This window comes from Malaclemys terrapin, chromosome 4 (genome assembly GCF_027887155.1).
Source record: "Malaclemys terrapin pileata isolate rMalTer1 chromosome 4, rMalTer1.hap1, whole genome shotgun sequence".
NCBI classification, from domain to species: Eukaryota; Metazoa; Chordata; order Testudines; family Emydidae; genus Malaclemys; species Malaclemys terrapin.
Genome location: NC_071508.1, coordinates 48,328,959 through 48,350,338, shown reverse-complemented (window position 1 = coordinate 48,350,338; position 21,380 = coordinate 48,328,959). Strand labels below are relative to the sequence as shown.

Below are 21,380 nucleotides of genomic sequence, written 5' to 3'. Positions count from 1 at the left end.
CCTTCCCTCTTTCGGAACAGACCCCAGTTCATCTGGAGATGAGGAGTAGTGGTCTGTGGAAAGGGTGGTGTGCCCAACCCAGCTGTTGTGTGGGTGTCCCTTGCCTTTGCCACCCCATGTAGGGGTGGAACCCTTGGGGTAGGGGCAGGGTCACAGTTGGGGTGGGGTCAAATCTCCCTCTCAGAGTATACCCAAGCCCCCAATTGGCCTTGTTTAAACCTGTGCTGCATTTGGTCTCTCCATCCTTCCCAGAATTATGAATACCGAGGTTCGTCCTGAGCCTGTCCTTCCTGAATGACAGGTCTATGCACTGCCCCTGTCATGCCACACTGTCTGGCTTTATGTGGGGGAAATGGGTGTTTATCCATTCATTTTGTGGGCTGGTTTTTCTAAGCTGGGCTTCTATAAGACAACACTTTTTATGGCAGGAAGGTCGGTATAAATCAAAGCCAATCTGCCTTCACCATTAGTCACCTGAATATGGTAAAGGCCACTAGAACTCAGAAAGTGGCTTGGAAAAATCTGACTCTGGTTTAAGCTGCAGTACCAGGTGCATGCAACTGGGTTGTGGTGATTTTTTTCCCCCTTTCTGGCTTTGCCTCTTTCCATTGAATTTTCTACACAGCAGTTTATTCTACAGAACTAATAATCCCGTTACAATATTTGTTAATGTAACAATAATGATCATTAATATTTACGCCAGTGATCTCCTGAAACTGTGGCCTATGTACTACCAGTACTAGGCAGGAGGCAATCAGACGCTGCGTGGGACACTTTAAAGCATCAGGAAAAGACTCCCTTATGCTCACACTGATTAAAATCACAAAGACAATACACTGAATACTTGTGAGTTTCAGATGCCCGTATGCAAGGTCTTAATTTGAGATCTACTGCTTATATACGCTTATATAGCATCTTGGATCAAAGAAAAGCACTTAGCAGATAATGGTTATCTATTATCTCTGCTCTACAAACAGGGAAACAGATGCACTAGGAGGTTAAGTGATTTGCCCCATGTCAAACAGCAAGTACACTGCCGAGTGAGGAACAGAACCCAAGTCACTTGATGCCAAGTCCCCTGCTATAACACTAGACAACACAGCATCTCTGTAATGTAGAACAGTGCAGCACGATTAAAGTTTGTTTCTTTTCTCAATTCAAACCACTCTCTTGACCCAGTTGCCCTTACCTTCCACAGTTACATTGGAAGTGCTGTAGTACTCAGTTGGGTCATTATCTTGCATAGCAACCACTGTGTACTCTCCTGAGTCACTCAGCTCAGCATCGTCAATGATCAGCTCTGCCCTCTTCCCTTCATGTGTCATGCTGTATTTGTCAGACCTCTCAATCACTCTCCCATCCTTCATCCACTTCAGCGTAACATCTTTAGAGGTCAGCTCGCACTCCAGGCAAGCTTTCCCCTTCTCCTTGACTCGGACATTCTTCAGGTTGCTGACAAATTTAATTGGAATTCCTTGAGAAAGAGGGAGGGTAAAGAGATCAGCAGTATGAAATTTCATATTTGGGAAATAATTTTAGAAATCAAGGCTAGAGAGGGTCTGCTAACATCACCTCAGCAGGGTATTAATATGCTGCTGTGGGGGAGAGAGATCCCAAACTTGGAACTTTACTTCCAAGATGCTGCCGCTTCTGTAGGGGACATATTTTCCCTGATGAGTATGCACTGCTGTCTGAGTAAAACCTTGGTGCCTCATGTAATAGCCTTTGGATGGAGACCTAAATTGAAACATGAGAGGCCAGCTCCTATTCCTTAACTCTATGGTTCCACCGAAAAAGACTTGCTTAGTTGTTTGCAACTGGTCCTCTTCAAATACCTCCAAAACAATTATGCTGATTCTATTTGAAGCCCCTTGGTAATGACTGCAAAGAATTCTGGGACACATCTGAGAAGGGTAGGTTGATAACCTTTGCTGAGGGCACGGAGTAGCATGGACAGGAATCACAGAGAGATGGGGAGGGTAAAGTACTGGGGCCACATGAGTAGGGCGATGGAGATAGCTCTTTCACCAAAAACAATATTAGGGCTGGTCTACACTGGGAGGGGGTATCGATCCAAGATACGCAACTTCAGCTATGTGAATAGCGTAGCTGAAGTCGAAGTATCTTGGATCGAATTACCTGGAGTCCAGATGGTGCAGGATCGACGGCCGTGACTCCCCCGTCCGTCGACTGCGCTACCGCCGCTCGCTCTGGTTGAGTTCCGGAGTCGACGGTGAGCGCGTTCGGGGATTGATATATCGCATCTTAACGAGACGCGATATATCGATCCCGGATAAATCGATTGCTACCCGCCGATACGGCGGGTAGTGAAGACATACCCTTAGAAAGGAATCCAAGGTATTGTAGTGTTGGTTATGGTTACCACAATACTGGTGATAGCACTGATCTTACATTTGCCCACGATCCCTGAAGAGCTTTGCAGCCTTAAACTGATGCAAAACATACACAGGGGTCATCTCCTTTTCTGTTGAAATGCAGCAGATTCTGAGTTGAATACATGTTTTTTTTCTTTGCTCCATTTTGATTGATCTCTATTTTCATGTAATCAGTAAGTCTTATTGTGCTTTTGATGATAAACTCCTCCCTTTCCCATCAAATTTCCCTATGCATTTGCCCTCTGTGTTTTAAATCAGATCAGTTTGACAATGATAAATAGCTAAATGTCCGTGAGGGAGGGACTGTGCCTTCTGAACCTATGGTAGCACTAATGAGAGGGTTCTTCTAAAATTCCCTACAGTCTATGGAACCCACAACAGAAGCGTATGGTCTTTGTCTCCTTCAGTGACTGATCCTCAAAAGCACTTGATGAGTCTGCTACTACTTTCAGGTAATGGGGTTTAGTGGTGCTTTTTATTTCTGTAGGTCCCCTATTCAAATGCTGCTGTGAAGGGTTTGATTACATACATACTGCTCAGGCATGCCATCCTTGCATCACTTACGTTCAATGAAGAGTGGCGCTTTCTGCACCAGATCCCCAGCCTGGGCGCTAAACTCTCCAATGTCGCTGGGCCGAACATCCTTAATTTTCAATGTGTGGGTTAATCCATCGTCAGATGTGATGATCTCATATTTGTCGTCCCGCTTCAGCTCCTTCCCATTGAACTTCCAGGTGAAATTGGGCACTTTTTTGGACAGGCGGATTTCAAACACTGCTGTCTGCCTTTCTGTCACTTTCAGTGGCTTCAGTTCTGCCAGGAACTTTAGGGGCTCATCTGTTAAGATGTTGACAGACAAACAGTCATGCTAACAGTTTAAATTTGTTCCTAAATGTAGGGGTTTTTCCTACATTGTGTTGGGCCAGATCCTCAGCTGGAGTAAATCAACATAGCTCCATTGAAGTCAATTTGCACCACCTGAGAACTGGGCCCTACCATTTTGATTTCTTTTGCATGGAGATAACAGGGACAAATTCATCCTTAATATAAGCTGGCACACCTCTTATTAACTTCACAGAGACCTGCGTCCACTTATGCTATGGCTGATCATGGTCCCTGGGACTTAAAAAAAGTTGAAAGTTTTCCTACAAAGCTGATCACCAGTGCACACACTGCTTCTTAGTTCAGTTCTTCTGCCTTACTCCTATTCTTTTTCTCCCCTTTATTCTAGTCACCGTAAAGCAAATGACCTCAGTCAGGGTAGCCGAGATCCAGAAACCTTCCTGGAGTTTCATCTGGAGCCATCTGCCACGCAGAGAGACGGCAGTCAGGTCAGACACCCCTGAGACTGCCGTATCAGAAACAGAGCAGTTCTATGATCACTCTGTGGCCTAAGGGAAGGAGTTTGTCACCCTACTGGATACTCTGTGTCAAATCCATCTACTTGCATTTGCCAATTAGTGTAATATTTTACTTTCATGAATAAAGAATGAGAACTGACAGCACCAGGAGGACCTTATTCTTCCTGTGGTCCCCTTGAAAACAAGTAGCAAAATAAGATACTTCCCAATGCGAGTAATAGTGGCAGAACATGTCCCCAGGAGATGGGCCAGCTACAACAGAAAGAGTTGTCAGATAAGGGGAGTAACAGGAGTACTGTGGGTAAGGAAGGCGACAGTCTTTATCCTGATGATTTGGGCTATAATTTAAGGCAGCTTTGTTGCAAAATGGACAGGCTCCATGATTTCCTGAGAAACTGCAACCACACACTTGTCCTGTAACAGCAAGGACTAACAATGGAGAAAAGTCTCCCATCTTCTCTGGGCGTGTACATTCCCCTCCATTCCTGGTGACTTTGTGTAAGCATGGTTCACTTCCATTAAAAGGACATTGCTAAGGTGTTTTTCATCATTTACCCCTTTCCCTCTTACACTCTGCTGACTCATATCCCAGCCAACCCCATTGACGTTAGTGGGGAATTTGGCCTATTGTGTATAATAACCAAGCTTCATGCTGAAATTTACCATCTCAGACGTACATCCCTTGATCGTATGTGCACAGTGGTTATTGTGAGGTTGATCATGGCATATGCAGTAGTGGTTTTCTTTTTCAGGATAGAAAGACCAGTGAGTCATGGATGTTGCAAATAGATATAAGAAAAGATACATAGATTCCAGTTTGACTCACCAACCTTGACAGTGTCCTTTTAAGTACGTAATCTTCAGTTTCATCATGACATATGCACTATCATGCATTTAAAAATAAAAAATTACCTATCACTTTCAGTTGTGCTGAGAGTTTCTTGTCAGCTACAATTAGACTGTAGGTGCCCCAGTCTTTTTCATTCACGTTTAAGACGTACAGCATATACTTTGTACCCATCTGCTTTATTTCATATTTTCCTAGGCAGTACTGAATACGCAAGGGATCATTACCCTGAAAAGGAGAACATTGACATCTTTGACAACGTGGCACCTTTGAAAGGCTCTTCCAAGAGACACAGGTGCATGTGGAATATGTACAACACCGCGTTTAAGAGGCTTGCCCAGCAGGTGAGCCAACAGTGGGGCTGCACTGTAAAACCTACAATAATTGTCCTCAATCTACATGCCCACTGACCACTTTCAGATGGAAATCAGTGATCAGCAATGATGCTTTGTCCAGGCAGGCCAGCCTTTCAGAAGCTGTAATAGGCTACTAGAAAAATATATCATGTAGTGCTGAGAGGGGTAATTATTGCATCTTTAACTCATAGCATCTCAGGGCTATATTCTGGTGTTCTTATTCCTATTGTATCTGACTTTGTAAACAGTCTAACTGAAATCAGTGCACTGACTTGCGATGTAAAGTACCATTCAATGTGAGAAAGGATGCCAGCATCTGGCCCTTCATTTTTGCTTAGTCCTTAGTTGGCACTGACTTCACTGTGGTTTTATGCGGACTGTGTAAAACATCAGGAGTTAGTTGGCCTATCGTGATTGCAGGCAAAATAAATTGAGGGTCAGCAGTTGGAGGGATTAGTAAAAATTAAAAAGAAAAGAAATCAAATAGGGGAATTCGTGCTAGAGAGATTCTTTACCAAAGATGTAGCACTCCAGTATTTTTAACTAAACCAAAAGGAAGGAGTAGGACTAGTTGTACACCCCTCAAACAGATCCTCTCAGACAGGACACTGAATAATACAGAGCATTCTTACCACCTTTCCCCACCCACAAGTGAATGTGCAGCTAGAATAGCTGAACCCTCAGTTAAGTAACACTGGCAGATTGAATCTCAGTACCTCCACCTATTTTAGTCAAACCAAAGGAAACATGGGAGGTTACCTTATACCATGTCATCTTAGTATTGGGGTCCCTCAGTTCCAGAATGGTGTCAAATATAGCTGTGGAATCCACTTTAGCTGAGACATCCTCAAGAGGTTTTAGAACTTTGACTGCCTGCAAGATCAGTTTATGAAGAAAGATAACTGAAATCTGTATTGCTTCCCACAACTCAAAGTAGACTGGATCTTTGTTCCCATTAATAATAGATTTTTTTACTATTATTTTTATTTCGCATTGGTTCTTGGAATTTGTGATACTCAAAAAGCAACACTGTTTCCATCTTCTGGACATCTGGTATTGTTTTTTGTGCATGTAGAGAGCAAGGATGGCCTTGGGATTAAGGCACTTGAACAGGAACACAGCAGAGATGGGTTCAATTCCTGGCTCTGCCACAGACTCCCTGTATGACCTCGGGCATGTCACTTAATTTTTCTGCGTGTCAGCTCTCCATCTGAAAATGGGATATTAGTATGTCCCTTGTCTCCCTTCTCTATTTTGATGGTAACGCTTTAGAGCAGGGTCTGTCTATGTTTTACAGCACCTAGCACAATAGGGCCCTGACCTTGGATAAAATCTCTAGGTGCTGTCATAATACAGATAATAAACAACAATACAGGAAAGCTTCTGGCTGAGCAAGTGGAAGCTTTTGTTACAATGAGAATTCTTTTTACAACACTCATTATTTTCTAAGGGGCTGAAGGCACATTCCCCTCACTGAATTTCAATGGGATTTGGACGCCTAATAACTTTATGCCCCTTTGAAAATCCAAGCCAGAGAACCAGATGTAAAACTTGGATGTGGATCCAGTTTTGGATTTGGAACTGCCCTTCTCCTGCTAATTTGTTTGGATTTGGATTTTCTTCCAGGCCCATCTCTAATGAAATCCTTTTCTCCTTGGCTTACAGCTGACTCTCTGTAAAGTGTTTAGCAATGCTGCCTCTGAAGGCCATTACTGTAGTGTGGCTTATGCGTAGGAGTGTTGTTCATTATAGACACAAAAATAGAAATGTATGTTCAAGGTGTTTTGAAAGCTGACGGCATTACTAACCTCAACCTCCACTTTCTTCTTCATCTCCTTTAGCTTCTTGAGGAGGCCACGGAAGTCGGTGAAGCCGTATTCCATGCAGACCTTCTCAAAGTCCTTTTTCGGCACCTTGGAGAGGATTTCAAGCATTTCCTTCTCATCAGTCACCTTCTTCGCTTTCTTCTTTGGAGCAGGAGGGCCCCTGTGCATAGACCCCCATATAATTCAGGATATATTTCAAAGTGACGAAAGCTCCTCTCACCTCTACAGCTTTGGATGTAACAGGGCTCCTGCCTGTGGAAGCTGTAGGGCCAGACTTCCCATTGGTAGGATTCCAAACAAGAATGGGGCTCCCCGCTTGTGGGAAAAAGGGGCAGGAATTTAGTCTCCCCTACTGCTGGAAGGAGGGAGGGGTGAATTCCCCAGCACCGCTGTCAGAGAATCTGCTGGGAGTTGCCTTCTCCTCTAGTGCTAGGCCAGAGGGGAAGAGCGGGCTGACTTGTGAGTTACTGAGTCTGAACATGGCAGTCCCAAAGCTGGGAGCCAGGAGCAGTTCCCTGCACTGCTTGTACTGTTGTTCTGCTCTGTAAAGTGGCTCTGTAGAAATGGCCTAGTGTCTCTCAGTGCCCACCAGAGAAACCCGGCTCAGCTTTTTGAAATAAAGAAATAATACATAAATCCCCCAGAGATAAAACTCCTCACCGTTTTTTAAGCATTTTTTTGAAATCCAACTTTTCTTGACCTGAAAAAAATAAATAAATCCCAAAGCAAACAACTGTATTCAGTCAGCTGAAGCATAATAATAAACAACAATACAAATAACACCATGAGGGATTCCTTGGCTTTGATGCCCTTTACAGGCTCAGGGACAAATCCTGCAGCAAGTCTCAAAAGCTGCTGGACAGGCCTAAGACATGAAAATGCCATGCAGGGAGATTTGAGCACTATCCCAACCCTGTTCTACAGAGCAGTGATTGACAGCAGCTGTCTACAAGTTTGCAATATGAGGCACGGAATGGGCTGTCGATATGTAACTAGGTGGATCCACTGGTCAAACTGTGTAGTAGAGGGGAAATGCTGTTGCTCCTCTGAGGGCATGATCGTACAGCTTTTTCTGAGGTAAGATGCTCTGTGGAAGTCACAGCTTTGTGGGAGATGCTTGGTTCCTAGTAGTGCCAGCTGTGTGTGCTTTGTCAGGGCTCTGGGGCTACTACATGTCCTCGCTGCATCTTGACAAGTCAACATAAGAATAAAATGGAGCTAACCAAAAGCTCCGTGTCACTCTTACCCTTGGGGAAAAGAGGGACTAAGACAAGGAGAGTGCTGAATTCATTGCCAAACCCAGAACTCCCATATGGCAGTGCAAGATGTTTGCCATGGAAACGTTGGCTTCTCACAGGTAAATGTCAGTAAGCATCACTTTCCCACCCCCCAAAAATCATGGGAAAATTGTCATCGTTAATAATTAAAATGAACAAAGGGGGATGGTGACAAGTGTGTCTACAAAAAAGGCTAACAAGGGTCCCAGTGCAGTGCACAGGAACACATCAGGGGTGAAGTGGAGGAGTTTAAAGGTGCACCTGATGGCCCAACTGGACTGTAGATCTGTTGGGATCTGCCTGCTTTTTAGTGCTTGAGGTGAAATTCCCTCCAGTTCAGAGCACCCTCACAAGTCCTCTGCACCACCTCAAACCTTCTTAGTCTTTGTGTGAACCCTCTCTGTGTGAGGTGAATCTCACTCCTGCTCTGAGAGGAAAGATGGTCCAGTGGTTAGAATACTAGCTGCAAGCTATGGGGAACCAATTTCAGTTTCTTGCTTCACTACAGACTTCCTGTGTGACCCTGGGCAGGTTACTTAGTCTCCGTGTGCCTCAGTTCTCCATCTGTGAAATGGGGGTAATAGCATTTCCCTACCTCTTGTGGATATTGTGGGGATAAATGCACCATAGATTGTGAGGCACTCAGACAATATGGTAATGGGGAAGGGGGGAGATAAGTATCACAGATAGAAATTAGATAGCAAGAAAACTGTGAAATATTAAAATGGTCAAATATCCTGATTTTATTGCTAAATCTTGACTATTATAGTCATTACATCTTGCACAAATAAAAAGTAGTACACCAGGGTAGTTTTTTCCCCTCACCTGGTAGTGAAAACTCACTTGGAAGTAAGCATTAACATCATTCACTGAGATTCCTAAAAGGAGCTAATTGGATCCTTCCAAATCTCATTCTTAATTAATTAGACTAGTTATTAATCAAGCTGGACCCCGGGCACTTACTTTCAGTCACAATCAAGGACACAGTGTAGATAATATCAGCATGGTCATTGGAAACGATGCACTTATAGTTATCAGCATCATCTGCGGTGAGGGACTCCAGCTGGAAGAAGAAACACATGGACAAAGAGGCCCAAAGTGTTAGTGGCTCAAATGTATGAAAGTGGACTCAGGAATTCCATTATGTATTTATTTTTAAACCCTATTTTTTTCCACGGGTTTATGAAATCATCTGTTGACAATAGAAACCCTTGAGGGAGAATCTTGGAGCTCAATCCTGCAACCCCTACTCAAGTGATTCAGGAAATTAAGGTCAAGCACTAGGGACCTGATCCAAAGCCTACTGAAGTCAGTGGTGCTTAGGTGCCTAATTACGTTTAAGGATCTGGGGCAGGGAGTCTTTAAATTTACTTCAATAAGCTTTGGATCAGGCCCTAGATTTAGAGATTCTTGGCCTGAAATGGGATATATCATCAGCAAAAACAACTGAGTTTCTTCCCTGGTCTGTCCTTTAGGCTGGCCCTCTGCACAGAGATGAATGTAACACAAACCATGCATATCCAGCATGGAGAGCATCCAACAAAGAACAGGACAGCTACCAGGCCCTGAGTTTGAGGCCCATGGAATAGATGGGTTTTCATGAGGGGGCTTTGTGGAGGAGTACAGGGAAGGATCTTGGGATGCAGCTGGTGAGCATAAAGGACTGCCTTGAAGATTACATGAATTAGGATAGGGTCAAGGACAGAGCAGATGGGAGAGATGCAGGAAGGTGGGCATAAGGGCAGAACTTTTGTTGCAAATGATCTCAAATATGAAATAGGGCTGAAATGGGACTTAAGCGGTCGATCAGCATTATTTAGTATCATCATTTCCATTACAGTAGTGCCTGGCAACCCCAATGAAAAATGAGGGCCTCAGAGTGCTAGACCCTGTACAAATAAGTACCATAGAAAATGGTCTGTGCTTATGATCAAGGCCCTGTGCTCAGTACAGGGCTGAATGTCATTATCTATACATCACAAGCAATCCCTGCAAATCCTACAGCAGGACTATGGCAAACTACAGTATCTTAGACCATTGCTGAAGAATGCGGTAGTGCTTTTTTTATAGAGATAATGATAACACGATCAATTACAAGCCAAAAATAGTGAAAGACATGCATTACCTTTAGCACAAACTCCTTATTGATACTATCAAAAAACACTTTTGAACCTTCTTTTATTGGTATCCCACTTTCTCTTTTCCATGTTACATTGGGCTTGGGGTTACCTTTCACTTTAGCTCGAAATACTGCTTTGTCTCCTGAAATTCAAGGAGGAGAAATATTAGAGTGAGGAATTAAAAAGGAACAACGTTTATCCATTATGTAGTTTCTCTACATACGCCTAAATTACTTGGGGTCATCTTAACAGTATAACCTCTTTTCCTTTTTGGAAATGTAATTCTATTGATTCCAGTGGAGTTATACTGGGGGTTATACTGGCTCATTAAAAGTGATCTGCACTTTTAGGAAAAGGTAAAAATGGGATTGTTCCCTTTAAGTGAAAGTTGGGCACTAAAGACTTGAAAAGTCTTTCTTTTTGTTTTACATTAGACATTCATATCTTGTATACTCCACTTTTCCTGGACGACACTATGGATGACTGGAGAACTTATTTATTTACAAGGGCCATGTTCTGCTAGCCTTACTTAGGCAAAACTTCCCCAGATGGGAGGTTTGCCTGTGGAAGGCAGGCATGATTAATTGGCTCTCACTAAGGACTGATCTGCACCTTTGAAGTCAACGGGAGTTTTGCCACATGCCCTGCGCACATTGAAGTAAGGCCCTAGAAATAAATAGTTGATATATACCTGACCAAATGGATGAGTATACAGGGCAGGCATTTGCAAATGAAATCAGGCATTTGCATGCACAGTTACTAGGGCTGTCAATTAATCGCAGTTAACTCACGCTATTAACTCAAAAAAATTAATTGCGATTAATCACAGTTTTAATCGTATTGTTAAACAATAGAATACCAATTGAAATGTATAAAATATTTTGGATGTTTTTCTACATTTTCATATATATTGTATTCTGTGTTGTAACTGAAATCAAAGTGTATATTTTTTATTATAAATATTTGCACTGTAAAAATGATAAACAAAAGAAATAGTATTTTTCAATTCACCTCATACAAGTACTGTAGTGCAATCTCTGTCATGAAAATGCAACTTACAAATGTAGATTTTTTGTCACATAACTGCACTCAAAAACAAAACAAGGTAAAACTTCAGAGCCTACAAGTCCACTCAGTCCTACTTCTTTTTCAGCCAATCACTAAGAGACAAACGAGTTAGTTTATATTTACAGGAGATAATGCTGCCCTCTTCTTATTTACGATGTCACCGGAAAGTGAGAACAGGCATTTGCTTGGCACTTTTGTAGCTAGCATTACAAGGTATTTAGGTGGCAGATATGCTAAACAGAAGTCTTAAAAGAGCAACACTCTGATGCAGAAACTACAGAATCCAAACCACCAAAAAAGAAAAAAAAAAACCTTCTGATGGCGGCATCTAACTCAGATAATGAAAATGAACATGCATCGGTCCACACTGCTTTGCACTGTTGTTGAGCAGAACCTGTCATCAGCATGGACGCGTGTCCCCTGGAACGGTGGTTGAAGGATGAAGGAACATGTGAATCTTTAGTGCGTCTGGCACATAAATATCTTGTGATGCCGGCTACAACAGTGCCATGCAAACGCCTGTTCTCACTTTCAGGTGACATTGTAAACAAAAAGCGGGCAGCATTATCTCCTGCAAATATAAACGTGCTTGTTTGTCTGACTGATTGGCTGAAGTAGGACTGAGTGGACTTGCAGCCTCTAAAATTTTACATTGTGTTATTTTTGAACGCAGGTTTTTTTTGTACATAATTCTACATTTGTAAGTTCAACTCTCATGATAAAGCGATTGCACTACAGTACTTGTATTATGCAAATTGAAAAATATTTTTTCTTTTGTTTTTTTTGCAGTGCAAATACTTGTAATGAAAAATAAATATAAAGTGAGCACTGTACACTTCATATTCTGTGTTGTAATTTAAATCAATTTATTTGAAAATGCAGAAAACATCCAAAAATATTTTAATAAACGGTATTCTATTAATGTTTAACAGTGCGATTAATCACGATTAATTTTTTTAATCATGTGATTAATCGCGATTAATTTCTTTAATCGCTTGACAGCCCTAACAGTTATCCATTTTGTATGTTCAACTACATGTTTTGCACATGCCATGCCCTGTTTGCATCCACATGTGCAGGTTTGGTGTGTCCATTTCAGACACGTTTTGAAACATTATATCTTTAGTGTCCCGGGAATGAGGTGACTTTTCAGTGGAATAGGGTGCTGCTTACCCTCAGGGGCTGTCAGTGGATGAGGCTTCTCCACAAATTCAGGGATGCTTTCTCCTAAAGGGATCTCAAAGGAGCGTGTCACCATGCTGAAGTACTCCACAGTGGTAGAAGATTTCCTAGAAACAACTTCCTCTGTTAGAAGAAAAATATATTAGTCAGGGGGAACAGAAATGTGTTTTTAGAGGTGTTTGTTTGTTGTGGGGTAGGGACCCCCAATGTCCATTAATTAAACTGAAAATTATTTAGATCAGCTGAAACCCCTGATAGAAGGATGGCTCAGTGCATAGGGCACTAGCCTGGGGACTTGAGATCCTGCTTCACCACAGACTTTGTGTGACTTTGGACAAAGTCTCTGAGACTTAGTTCCCCATCTGTAAAATGGGTATAATAGCAATTCCCTACCTCACAAGGGTTGTTGTGAAGATAAATACATCATATATTGTGAGGCACTCATATACTATGAAAATGAGGGCTATTTAAGTACCTTAGATAGAAAACCTGCTTATCAAAAGTCCCTTGAAGAGGTTTCAATAACTGTAGTTGTCATGCACTTTGCACTGGATTTTAGCCTCCTAAGGCCTATTTTTTGCCTGTGATATCTAGCCTGGTCCATGGACTGATTTGGATCAACCATCTTCTTCCATGCAGTCAGAAATGCAAGCATTACAAGGAAAGACCACTCTTTATATTAGCCAGATTTATAATCTAAAAGCCATGACAACACCCTTTGAGGTTGTATCAGCTTCCAGAGACTGAAATGATACTTGCCTCCCACAATCTTGGTGGTCTGAGACGTACGTTGCATCTGGGAGCTGGAGACTTTAATGGAGTGATGTTGCTGGACCATGGTTTCCATTTGCATGACTGTGGTTGCCATGATGAAAATATCTTGACTTCTGCACCTCTGAGTATGCGTGTGAACTTTGGTGGGGAGAAAGGGGAGACAGAATGGAATTCAGAATAAAAAAAAAACATGCCTAGCTGATCCGCTCAGACATAAGGCCTTCCAGTGCCATTTCTGCACTTGTATTTTTTCAGCAAATGAGGATAATGTTCTGTGGTGGACTATCATAGCACAACAATTTCAGCACTTATCAACCCAAAGGCTAAAAGGATAAGATTTTGAAATTATTCATTTCAGAAGGCTCCAAGATGCTCCCTTCTTGATAAAAATTAGTGAATGTAAGAATGGCTATACTGGGTCAGACCAATAGTCCATCTAGCCCAGTGGTTCTCAACCAGGGGTACAGGTACCCATGGGGCTACATAAACTCAGCTAGATACTTGCCTAGTTTTACAACAGGCTACATAAAAAGCACTAGTGAAGTCAGTAGAAATTAAAATTTCATACAAAGACCTGTTTATATTGCTCTGTGTCCTATACACTGATATGTAAGTACAATATTTATATTTCAGTTGATTTATTTTATAATTATATGGTAAAAATGAGAAAGTCAGCAATTTTTCAGAAATAGCGTGCTGTGACACTTTTGTATTTTTATATCTAATTTTGTAAGCAAGTAGATTTTAAGAGAGGTGAAACTTGGGGTACACAAGACAAATCAGACTCCTGAAAGGGGTACAGTAGTCTGGAAAGATTGAGATCCACTGATCTAGCCCAATATCCTGTTTCTGATAGTGGCCAGTGCCAGATGCCAGGGATTTGGAGCAATCAAATTTTTGAATTGCTCTGCTCCGGCTCCGCTCCAGCTCTGGGCAAAAACCTACTGGTCTGCGCTCCAGCTCTGGGCTCCGCTCCAAAGCCCTGCCCAGATGCTTCAGAGGGAATGAACAAAACAGGGCAATTTTGAGTGATCCATTCCTTTTTGTTCAGTTCCACATTCTGGTAGTTGGAGGTTTAGGGACACCCAGAGCCTTGGGTTGCGTCTCTGACCATGTTAGCTAATAGCCATAGATGGACCTATCCTCCATGAATGTATCTAATTCTTTTTTTAACCTAGATATACATTTGGTCTTCACAGCATCCTATGGAAACAAGTTCCACAGGATGACTGTGAGTTGTTCCTTTCATTTGTTTTAAACCTGCTGCCTATTAATTTCATCAAGCGACCCCCCAGGTACTTGTGTTACGTGAATGAGTAAATACAACTTCTTTATTCACTTTCTTCATATCATTCATAATTTTAGAGTCCTCTATCATATCCCTCCTTATTCATCTCTTTTCTAAATTGAACAGTCCCAGGTTTTTCATCTCTCCTCAGACAAAAACTGTTCTACACCCCTCAGCATTTTCATTGCCCTTCTCTGCACCTTTTCCATTTTTAACATATCCTCATTGAGTTGTGGCTATCATAACTGCACACAGTATTCAAGATGTAGGTATACAATGGATTTATATAGTGGCATGATATTTTTCTGTCCTATCATCTCTCCCTTTTCTAATGGTTCTTAACATTCTGTTCGCTTTTTTGACTGCTGCTGCACATTGAGCGGATGTTTTCAGAGAACTATCCAGGAATCCTCCAAGATTTCTTTCTTGAGTGGTAACAGCTAATTTAGAACTTATCATTTTGTATTTAAAGTTGGGATTATGTTTTCCAATGTGAATTACTTTGCACTTATCAACACTGAATTTCTCCTGCCATTTTGTTGCCCATCACCCAGTTTAGTGAGAGCCCTTTGTAATTCTTCATCGTCAGCTTTGGACTTAACTATCTTGAGTAATTTAGTATCATCTGCAAATTTTGCTACCTTACTGTTCATCCTTTTTCCCAGATTATTTATGAATATGTTGAAGAGTAGAGTACAGGTCCATGGGGGACCCTGCTGTTTACTTCTCTCCATTGTGAAAACTGACCATTTATTCTTACCCTTTGTTTCCTATCTGTTAACCAGTTACTGATCCATGAGAGGACCTTCCCTCTTATCCCACAACTGCTTAGTTTGCTTAAGAGCTTTTGGTGAGGGACCTTGTCAAAGGCTTTCTGGACAATATTAACTGGATCATCCTTGTCCACATGCTTGTTGATACCCTCAAAGAATATTAATAGATTGATGAGGCATGTTTTCCCTTGCTAAAAGCCCTGTTGACTCTTCCCCAACATATTGTGCTTATGTGTCTGATAATTATGTACTTTATTATAGTTACAACCAATTTCCCTGGTACTGAAGTTAGGCTTATTGGTCTTTAATTGCCAGGATCACTTCTGGAACCTTTTTTAAAAATAGGCACTATATGAGCTACCCTCCAGCCACCTGGTAACAGAGGCTGATTTAAGCAATAGGCTACATACCACAGTTAGTAGTTTGGCAATTTCATATCTGAGTTCCTTCACAGCTCTTGGGTGAATACCATCTGGTCCTGGTGACTTATTACCGTTTAATTTATCAATTTGTTCCCAAACCTCCTCTATTGACATCTCAGTCTGGAACAGTTCCTCAGATTTGTCACCTACAAAGAAGGGCTCAGGCGTGGGGCCCTCCATCACATCCTCTGCAGTAAAGACTGATGCAAAAAAATAATTTCGCTTCTCCATGACAGCCTTCTCCTTGAGTGTTCTTTTAGCACCTTGATTGTCCAATGGCCCCACTGACTTTTTGGCAGGCTTCCTGCTTCTGATATATTTACTTTTTTGTTGTTAGTTTTTAATATCCTTAGCCAGCTGCTCTTCAAATTCTTTCTTGGCCTGACTTCTCATACTTTTACACATGACTTGCCAGAGCTTGTGCTCTTTATTTCCCTCACTAGGAGTGCTTTTAGCTGTTTATTGTTTGAAGACTGGCTCCTCAACTGGTGTAAACCAGCGTAACTTATGTTTTCAGCTAGATCGATTTACACCAGCTACGAGCTGGCTGTGAACATAAAATATTCTGCACTGCTTCAGCTCTGATCATTTATTAAAAGGTTTTAGGGTGTGTCCCTGCAACCTTCACTCATGTAACTAGCACTTACTAACCAGAGTAATTTCACTGAAGCCCATTCACTGAAACAAAGACCGTTCTGTGTAATTAGGCACGTATGCCCTCATTTTGCACCATGAAAGTCAATGGGAGCTTTGCCACTGATGTGCACGGGAGCAGGAGCAGGCCCCTGATGCCTATTCATTGTATTTTACTCAGGGTTTTTTAATCCACTAATTTTAAAGAGTGAATCAGAGAAGGAGGGACAGAATTTCCCTAAGCAAGGCCCAGAGCAGAAAGTTCGACTCTGGGTGCATCCCACAGCCTGCAGTAGGGGAAAGGCAGGACCATATGCCTTGGGTGGAGCTGCAGGAAGCAGTGTGTCTCAGGCAGGCACATCACCTCTGAAAGGAGCATGTCGAAAGCATACCCACTGTGCTACCGTGGAACAGTGTGCAGTAGTCACTTCCTCCTCAGCAGGGCCAGGGGAAGAGGCCAAACCCTCTTTCTGCTCCCGTTAGCAATTCTCATACCAACAGCAGTGTTAGAGCCCAGTAACCCTTACACTAGTGCGATCACAATGGCTATTGGTCATGCCCATCCAGTGCACAGTAGGAGTGGGAAGGATGCGTGACTCTCCCTCTGCTTGCTCAAAGACTGGGTACTGTTAACACCTTAACATTTTGTTTCCCTAGTGCTAAAAGTCCTCTTTGGCAACCGATATACAACAAAGACTAGAACATAGATCCACGAGTCCCTGACACACTCTTGTGGCGTTAAAGAATCATGTCAGAGCAGAGAACCATCATCTGGAACCTGCTCTCCTCTCACCCAGCTTTCCTGGAACAAGGACCTGGTCTGGTGTGGGTTGAGATTATGTGTTATACCTCCAGGGGATGCAGGGCAGAAGGCACAATCAATAGGGAAGAGGAATTTTAAGCCACCTTTATGACTGTGTGTGACCAGAGGCCAGGCTTATTGGTGATGTCGCCTAGTGATGAGGTCACTGGGCTCTCAATTTCCCCTCTCGGTCGCTGATGCTGTCTCTAGGCAACTAGTTGTGACCAGAGGCCAGGCTTATCGGTGGCATCGCCTAGTGGTTATGTTGTTGGGCACTCAAATTTCCTCCTCTCAGTCTCTGATGCCACCTGACGGCAACTCCTCTAGTAGTGGGATGGCCTACCTTTTGGTGGGCAGCAACTCAGCCCTCTGTCTGGGTCACCAATTCAAACCTGCCTCCCCCGCCCCCTTCGGGGTAGCATTGTCTAATGAACTGTAGAGGGCCTTGCATCCTTACAACTGGGAAGGACCCTCACTCTATCACTTGGCCCGCGTAGGTGGCTCATCCTTGCCACAAGGCTTTCAGCATGTCTATCTTCTCTTTACGCCTGGGAGGGGTGGAAGTGAGGTTTATGCTCTTATCTGGGGGGTTGGAAGGGGAGCCCAGGCCTTCCACTCCACCAGGCTTTGACCCAGGGCACTATGAGAAGCAAACTATGACAGGCACCAGGGAGTGCCCCAAGACTGCCTTGCTGGGCCGCTTTCTACCATCCACCCCTGTCTGCAGTCTCAAAGTCCAACTTAAAGTAGCAATGGGGGAAAAGGGTAACTGATCCTTCAGCCCAGAGGGGCTCCGCTGGTAGTCTCTTGCTCCCCAGTGGAGGCTTCTGTGGCAGCTTTGGTCAGGAGCTGTCAGGGTATATATATTCTCTTCCCCCGTCTGCCCTCATTGTCTGATTCTCTTTTAAGATCCTTCCTCCAGTGGGAGCATGCTCTGAAGGTTGGGGGGAAGGGGCAGAGTCCCTGCTGGGACCAGAACTGCTCCATAACCTCTTCAGTTCTAGTGTGGGATTTATATACCCCACCACAGCATGAGATTCTGGGCTGCCAGTGGGGACAAGATGGCTCCCTGTATAAATGAGAGCCTTTCCAGGGGTGTTCTAATTTATGGTGGCCTCCCGTGGGTTGCCTCACAGTCCAGAATCTCCATAGCATCATGTGCTAAGAGTGAATCCCCATCCTATCACTGACATGCCCCCTCCCACCCCGTCCCCATCCCCTATGCCAGGGTATACGAGGGAGGCCAGTTTAGCATCACTATGCCTGTACTGGAGGGAAGTCTCCCTTGGCTCCTTGTGAGTAGAGGACAGGTGGGGAGGCACAGTTCCAGCCCTGGTACATCCCCAGAGTTCCCTCGGTCCCTATGGCTTTCTGTGTTCCACTCAGACTTCATCTTACTGATAGGATTTGGAAAAGTTGTGACTATCTGGAAACAACAAGCTTGCTAAGAGGGAGGTGAAGGAAGATTTCTGCTTTCACAGACCACCTTAAATGTCTTCCTTTCCCTCACCTCTCTTGTTCTTCTCTCACCCTTTCCTCCCTGGCATACAATATTTTTTGGCACAGGTGATGGTCATGGGTGGGACTGGGCAAAGGACAGGAGAGAAGAAATTCTTTCTAATACCAAACACACGGGGAAGAACAACATTTTGCTCTGACTTACACTGGAAGCCATAGACGCCGGCTTTTACCTTTTCATCCCCACTCCGTCCTGAGACCCGCCTCGTCACCAAGACCCCAGCTGCTTTCCGCCTTCCCCCAACCCCTTCCCTGAGCCTACAAGCAGCTGATTGGGGGTGCCGCCCAACAGCTGTGGCTGGTGAGTGCTACAGCCCCAGAGCACCCAAGGTGTCGGCACCTATGCTGGAAGCAGTTGCGAATGGGAGAAATGTGTTTATCACACTCCTTTGATCACCTCACCTGCTCCTCTGCCCCATAAGCCATACGGCTTGGGACTTATTCTAAGATTTCGAAACCCTAAGCAACTTCACACAGTTGCCATTGTTTAAAAGTCAACCTCCACAGGAATGCTTCTTCCTCTCCTCCCAAATGTGGAATTGCCTCTCCCTCCAAATTACCCTTGCCTGAGCCAAAGAAGAAGCAAGTTTCAATCCTGGGCCAGCAACAACTTTTCTATACATAAAAATGTCATTGCTTAAGGTCTGCTACTTTGCACAGAGCTTTATACCATTAGAGATTACTTGCTTCCCTGTGGGACTACCACGAGCTTCAAAGGCCCAAAATATTGGACTTTAAAGATAAGGCATTTACTGTCATATATTGCTGCCCATCACCAGGGCTCAATTTGTACCCAGGTCTTTGAGCAAGAAAGATACAAAATGACAGCATAGGCAAATCCTTTTCCCTCAGGGGCAGAGATAAATCATGGGGAACATATATAGATTGGGTAACCCCACCACATAGAGGTGATTTTCGCCCATTCTTTCTAGTGGGATTACTACACCATATTTAAAGTTGGGTCTTGAGAAATGGATGGTCAACACCATTAAAGTACATGTAACAAAGATCTGGTGTGCAGAATGGTAATTTTGTGACAGTCGCTGAAGATCAAGATGGAAAAGGTTGTCTAGTCCATCCTCAAGCTAGTGTAGGATTACTCCCTACAGTATATTTTCTACATCTTTTTAAGCCTAGTTTTAAATGCCTCAAGCAATGGTGCTTCAAGGTGGTATTTCATGAGGTTCCTTGGTTTTTAACTGTCAATCCTCCCACCCCAAAACAGTGAACAAAACAAAAATTTAAATAAAGCTAAACATGTCAGAGAACACTTTTCCATCCCAGATACCCACAAAAAAGTCATTTAGCGAATATCCAGTGCTTTAACATTACAGGGAATATTTATTCATGTAAAGTTTACCTTTTCTTCAAGCTGTCACGGTCCTGGTAGAGCCCTACTATGAGTTTTCAGACCATCAGTGGATCCTTCTGTATCCTTTGGCTGATGTGAAGCACTGTAGAGAGTTGCAGTCTCAGGAAGACAGCTGGGTCCCTCAGCACAGGACAAATATGGATCTAAGCAGTTCAAACTTTAAATACATACTGGCCTCTTGTGGGCTATGTAGTTACATCCATTACACTGACTTCAGCAGTTTCACATGCTTGGAGGAATAGGATGATAAAATCTTAAGGGCAAGGATGACTATATAACAAGAATAACCCCTCTGAAGGTCAAAGAGATGGCTTCTTGCAGCTTTTCTCAAGATATATCAGGGTGTGATTTCAAGATCTTGACCAAGCTCAGGTACCTTTTTATATTCAACTTAACTGTTTTATTTTGTTTGTTCTCAAATATAAAACATTTGTGGTCAGATTTTCAAAAGAATTCAGCACCCAAGAGCTTCTGTTAAGGCACCTAAATAAGAGACCTGATTTTCAAAAAATATCTCAGCACTCATCGAACAACCTAAACAAAATGGCCAGATTTTTTTAAAAAATGCTCAACGCCTAGCAGCTTCTGTTGTTCACAAATCTGCCCACTTAAGTGTCCAAATGGGAACGGAGCTCTTTTGAAAATGGGTACTGAGCTTTTTTGAAAATCTACCCTTTTCTATTCAGCAATAAACTCTACATTCTGCCACCCTTCCATGTGGAATAGTACTTTACTGAAGGAATAGTCCCGCTGAAATCAATGGGAGTTCTCACAGAACAGGGTACTTCTCAGCATGAGTAAAGGTAGCATAATCTGACCATTTACCTCTTTCGTTTTATTTGACAAAATAAATGCATAACAGCAACAACCACCACCACCACCTTAAATTGATATAGAACTTTCCATTCCAAAGGATCCAGACTAGACCTCTTGTTTGTGCTGTGGCTGAAGTAGCGACCACACGTCGTTTATCTTCATTTGCTGGCCATTCAAAGTGCAGTTAGGCTGGTTACCCTGGATTTATGCTACGTGTAAATGAGAGCTGAGTCTGGCCCAGGATGACTCTGGGAAACAATCCACCGTCACTTTTAAAAAGTAGAGGAGCCTAGCAAAATGAAGACCTGAATGCAAGGAAATCGCTATCACTAGTTGGTTTCCAAAGGTCATCAGAGAGAAATGACTTGCATGCAAAACCTCCAAAGCTTTCAAATAGGAAATTCATGGAATATACAACCATGTGACGATTTCTAATATCCTAGCAGAAAGAGAAGATAAAAAACCCCAATAAAGAAATACAGAAACTGAAACAATGTGTATTTTTCCACAGAACAGAAAAGAGCCATATGCGGGCATAATTTAACACCC

The 21,380-nt window shown here is 43.0% G+C and overlaps 1 protein-coding gene and 1 long non-coding RNA gene across 2 annotated transcripts in view; one reads left to right on the top strand and one right to left on the bottom strand.

Annotated features, from left to right (window-relative positions):
* IGSF22 (immunoglobulin superfamily member 22) overlaps positions 1–21,380 on the bottom strand; it is a 198,022-nt gene that overhangs the window by 29,958 nt on the left and 146,684 nt on the right. The window contains 12 exon segments of the mRNA XM_054025882.1: positions 1,190–1,474; positions 2,961–3,233; positions 4,670–4,832; positions 5,720–5,833; positions 6,769–6,946; positions 7,447–7,486; positions 9,027–9,126; positions 10,189–10,325; positions 12,425–12,556; positions 13,193–13,345; positions 15,301–15,307; positions 20,004–20,127. Coding sequence (XP_053881857.1) covers positions 1,190–1,474; positions 2,961–3,233; positions 4,670–4,832; positions 5,720–5,833; positions 6,769–6,946; positions 7,447–7,486; positions 9,027–9,126; positions 10,189–10,325; positions 12,425–12,556; positions 13,193–13,345; positions 15,301–15,307; positions 20,004–20,127 — 1,706 coding nt within the window.
* LOC128835948 (uncharacterized) lies at positions 2,761–6,877 on the top strand. Its single transcript, XR_008444715.1, has 4 exons — positions 2,761–2,848; positions 3,628–3,727; positions 4,803–4,948; positions 6,802–6,877. It is a non-coding gene; the product is annotated as an uncharacterized LOC128835948 (long non-coding RNA).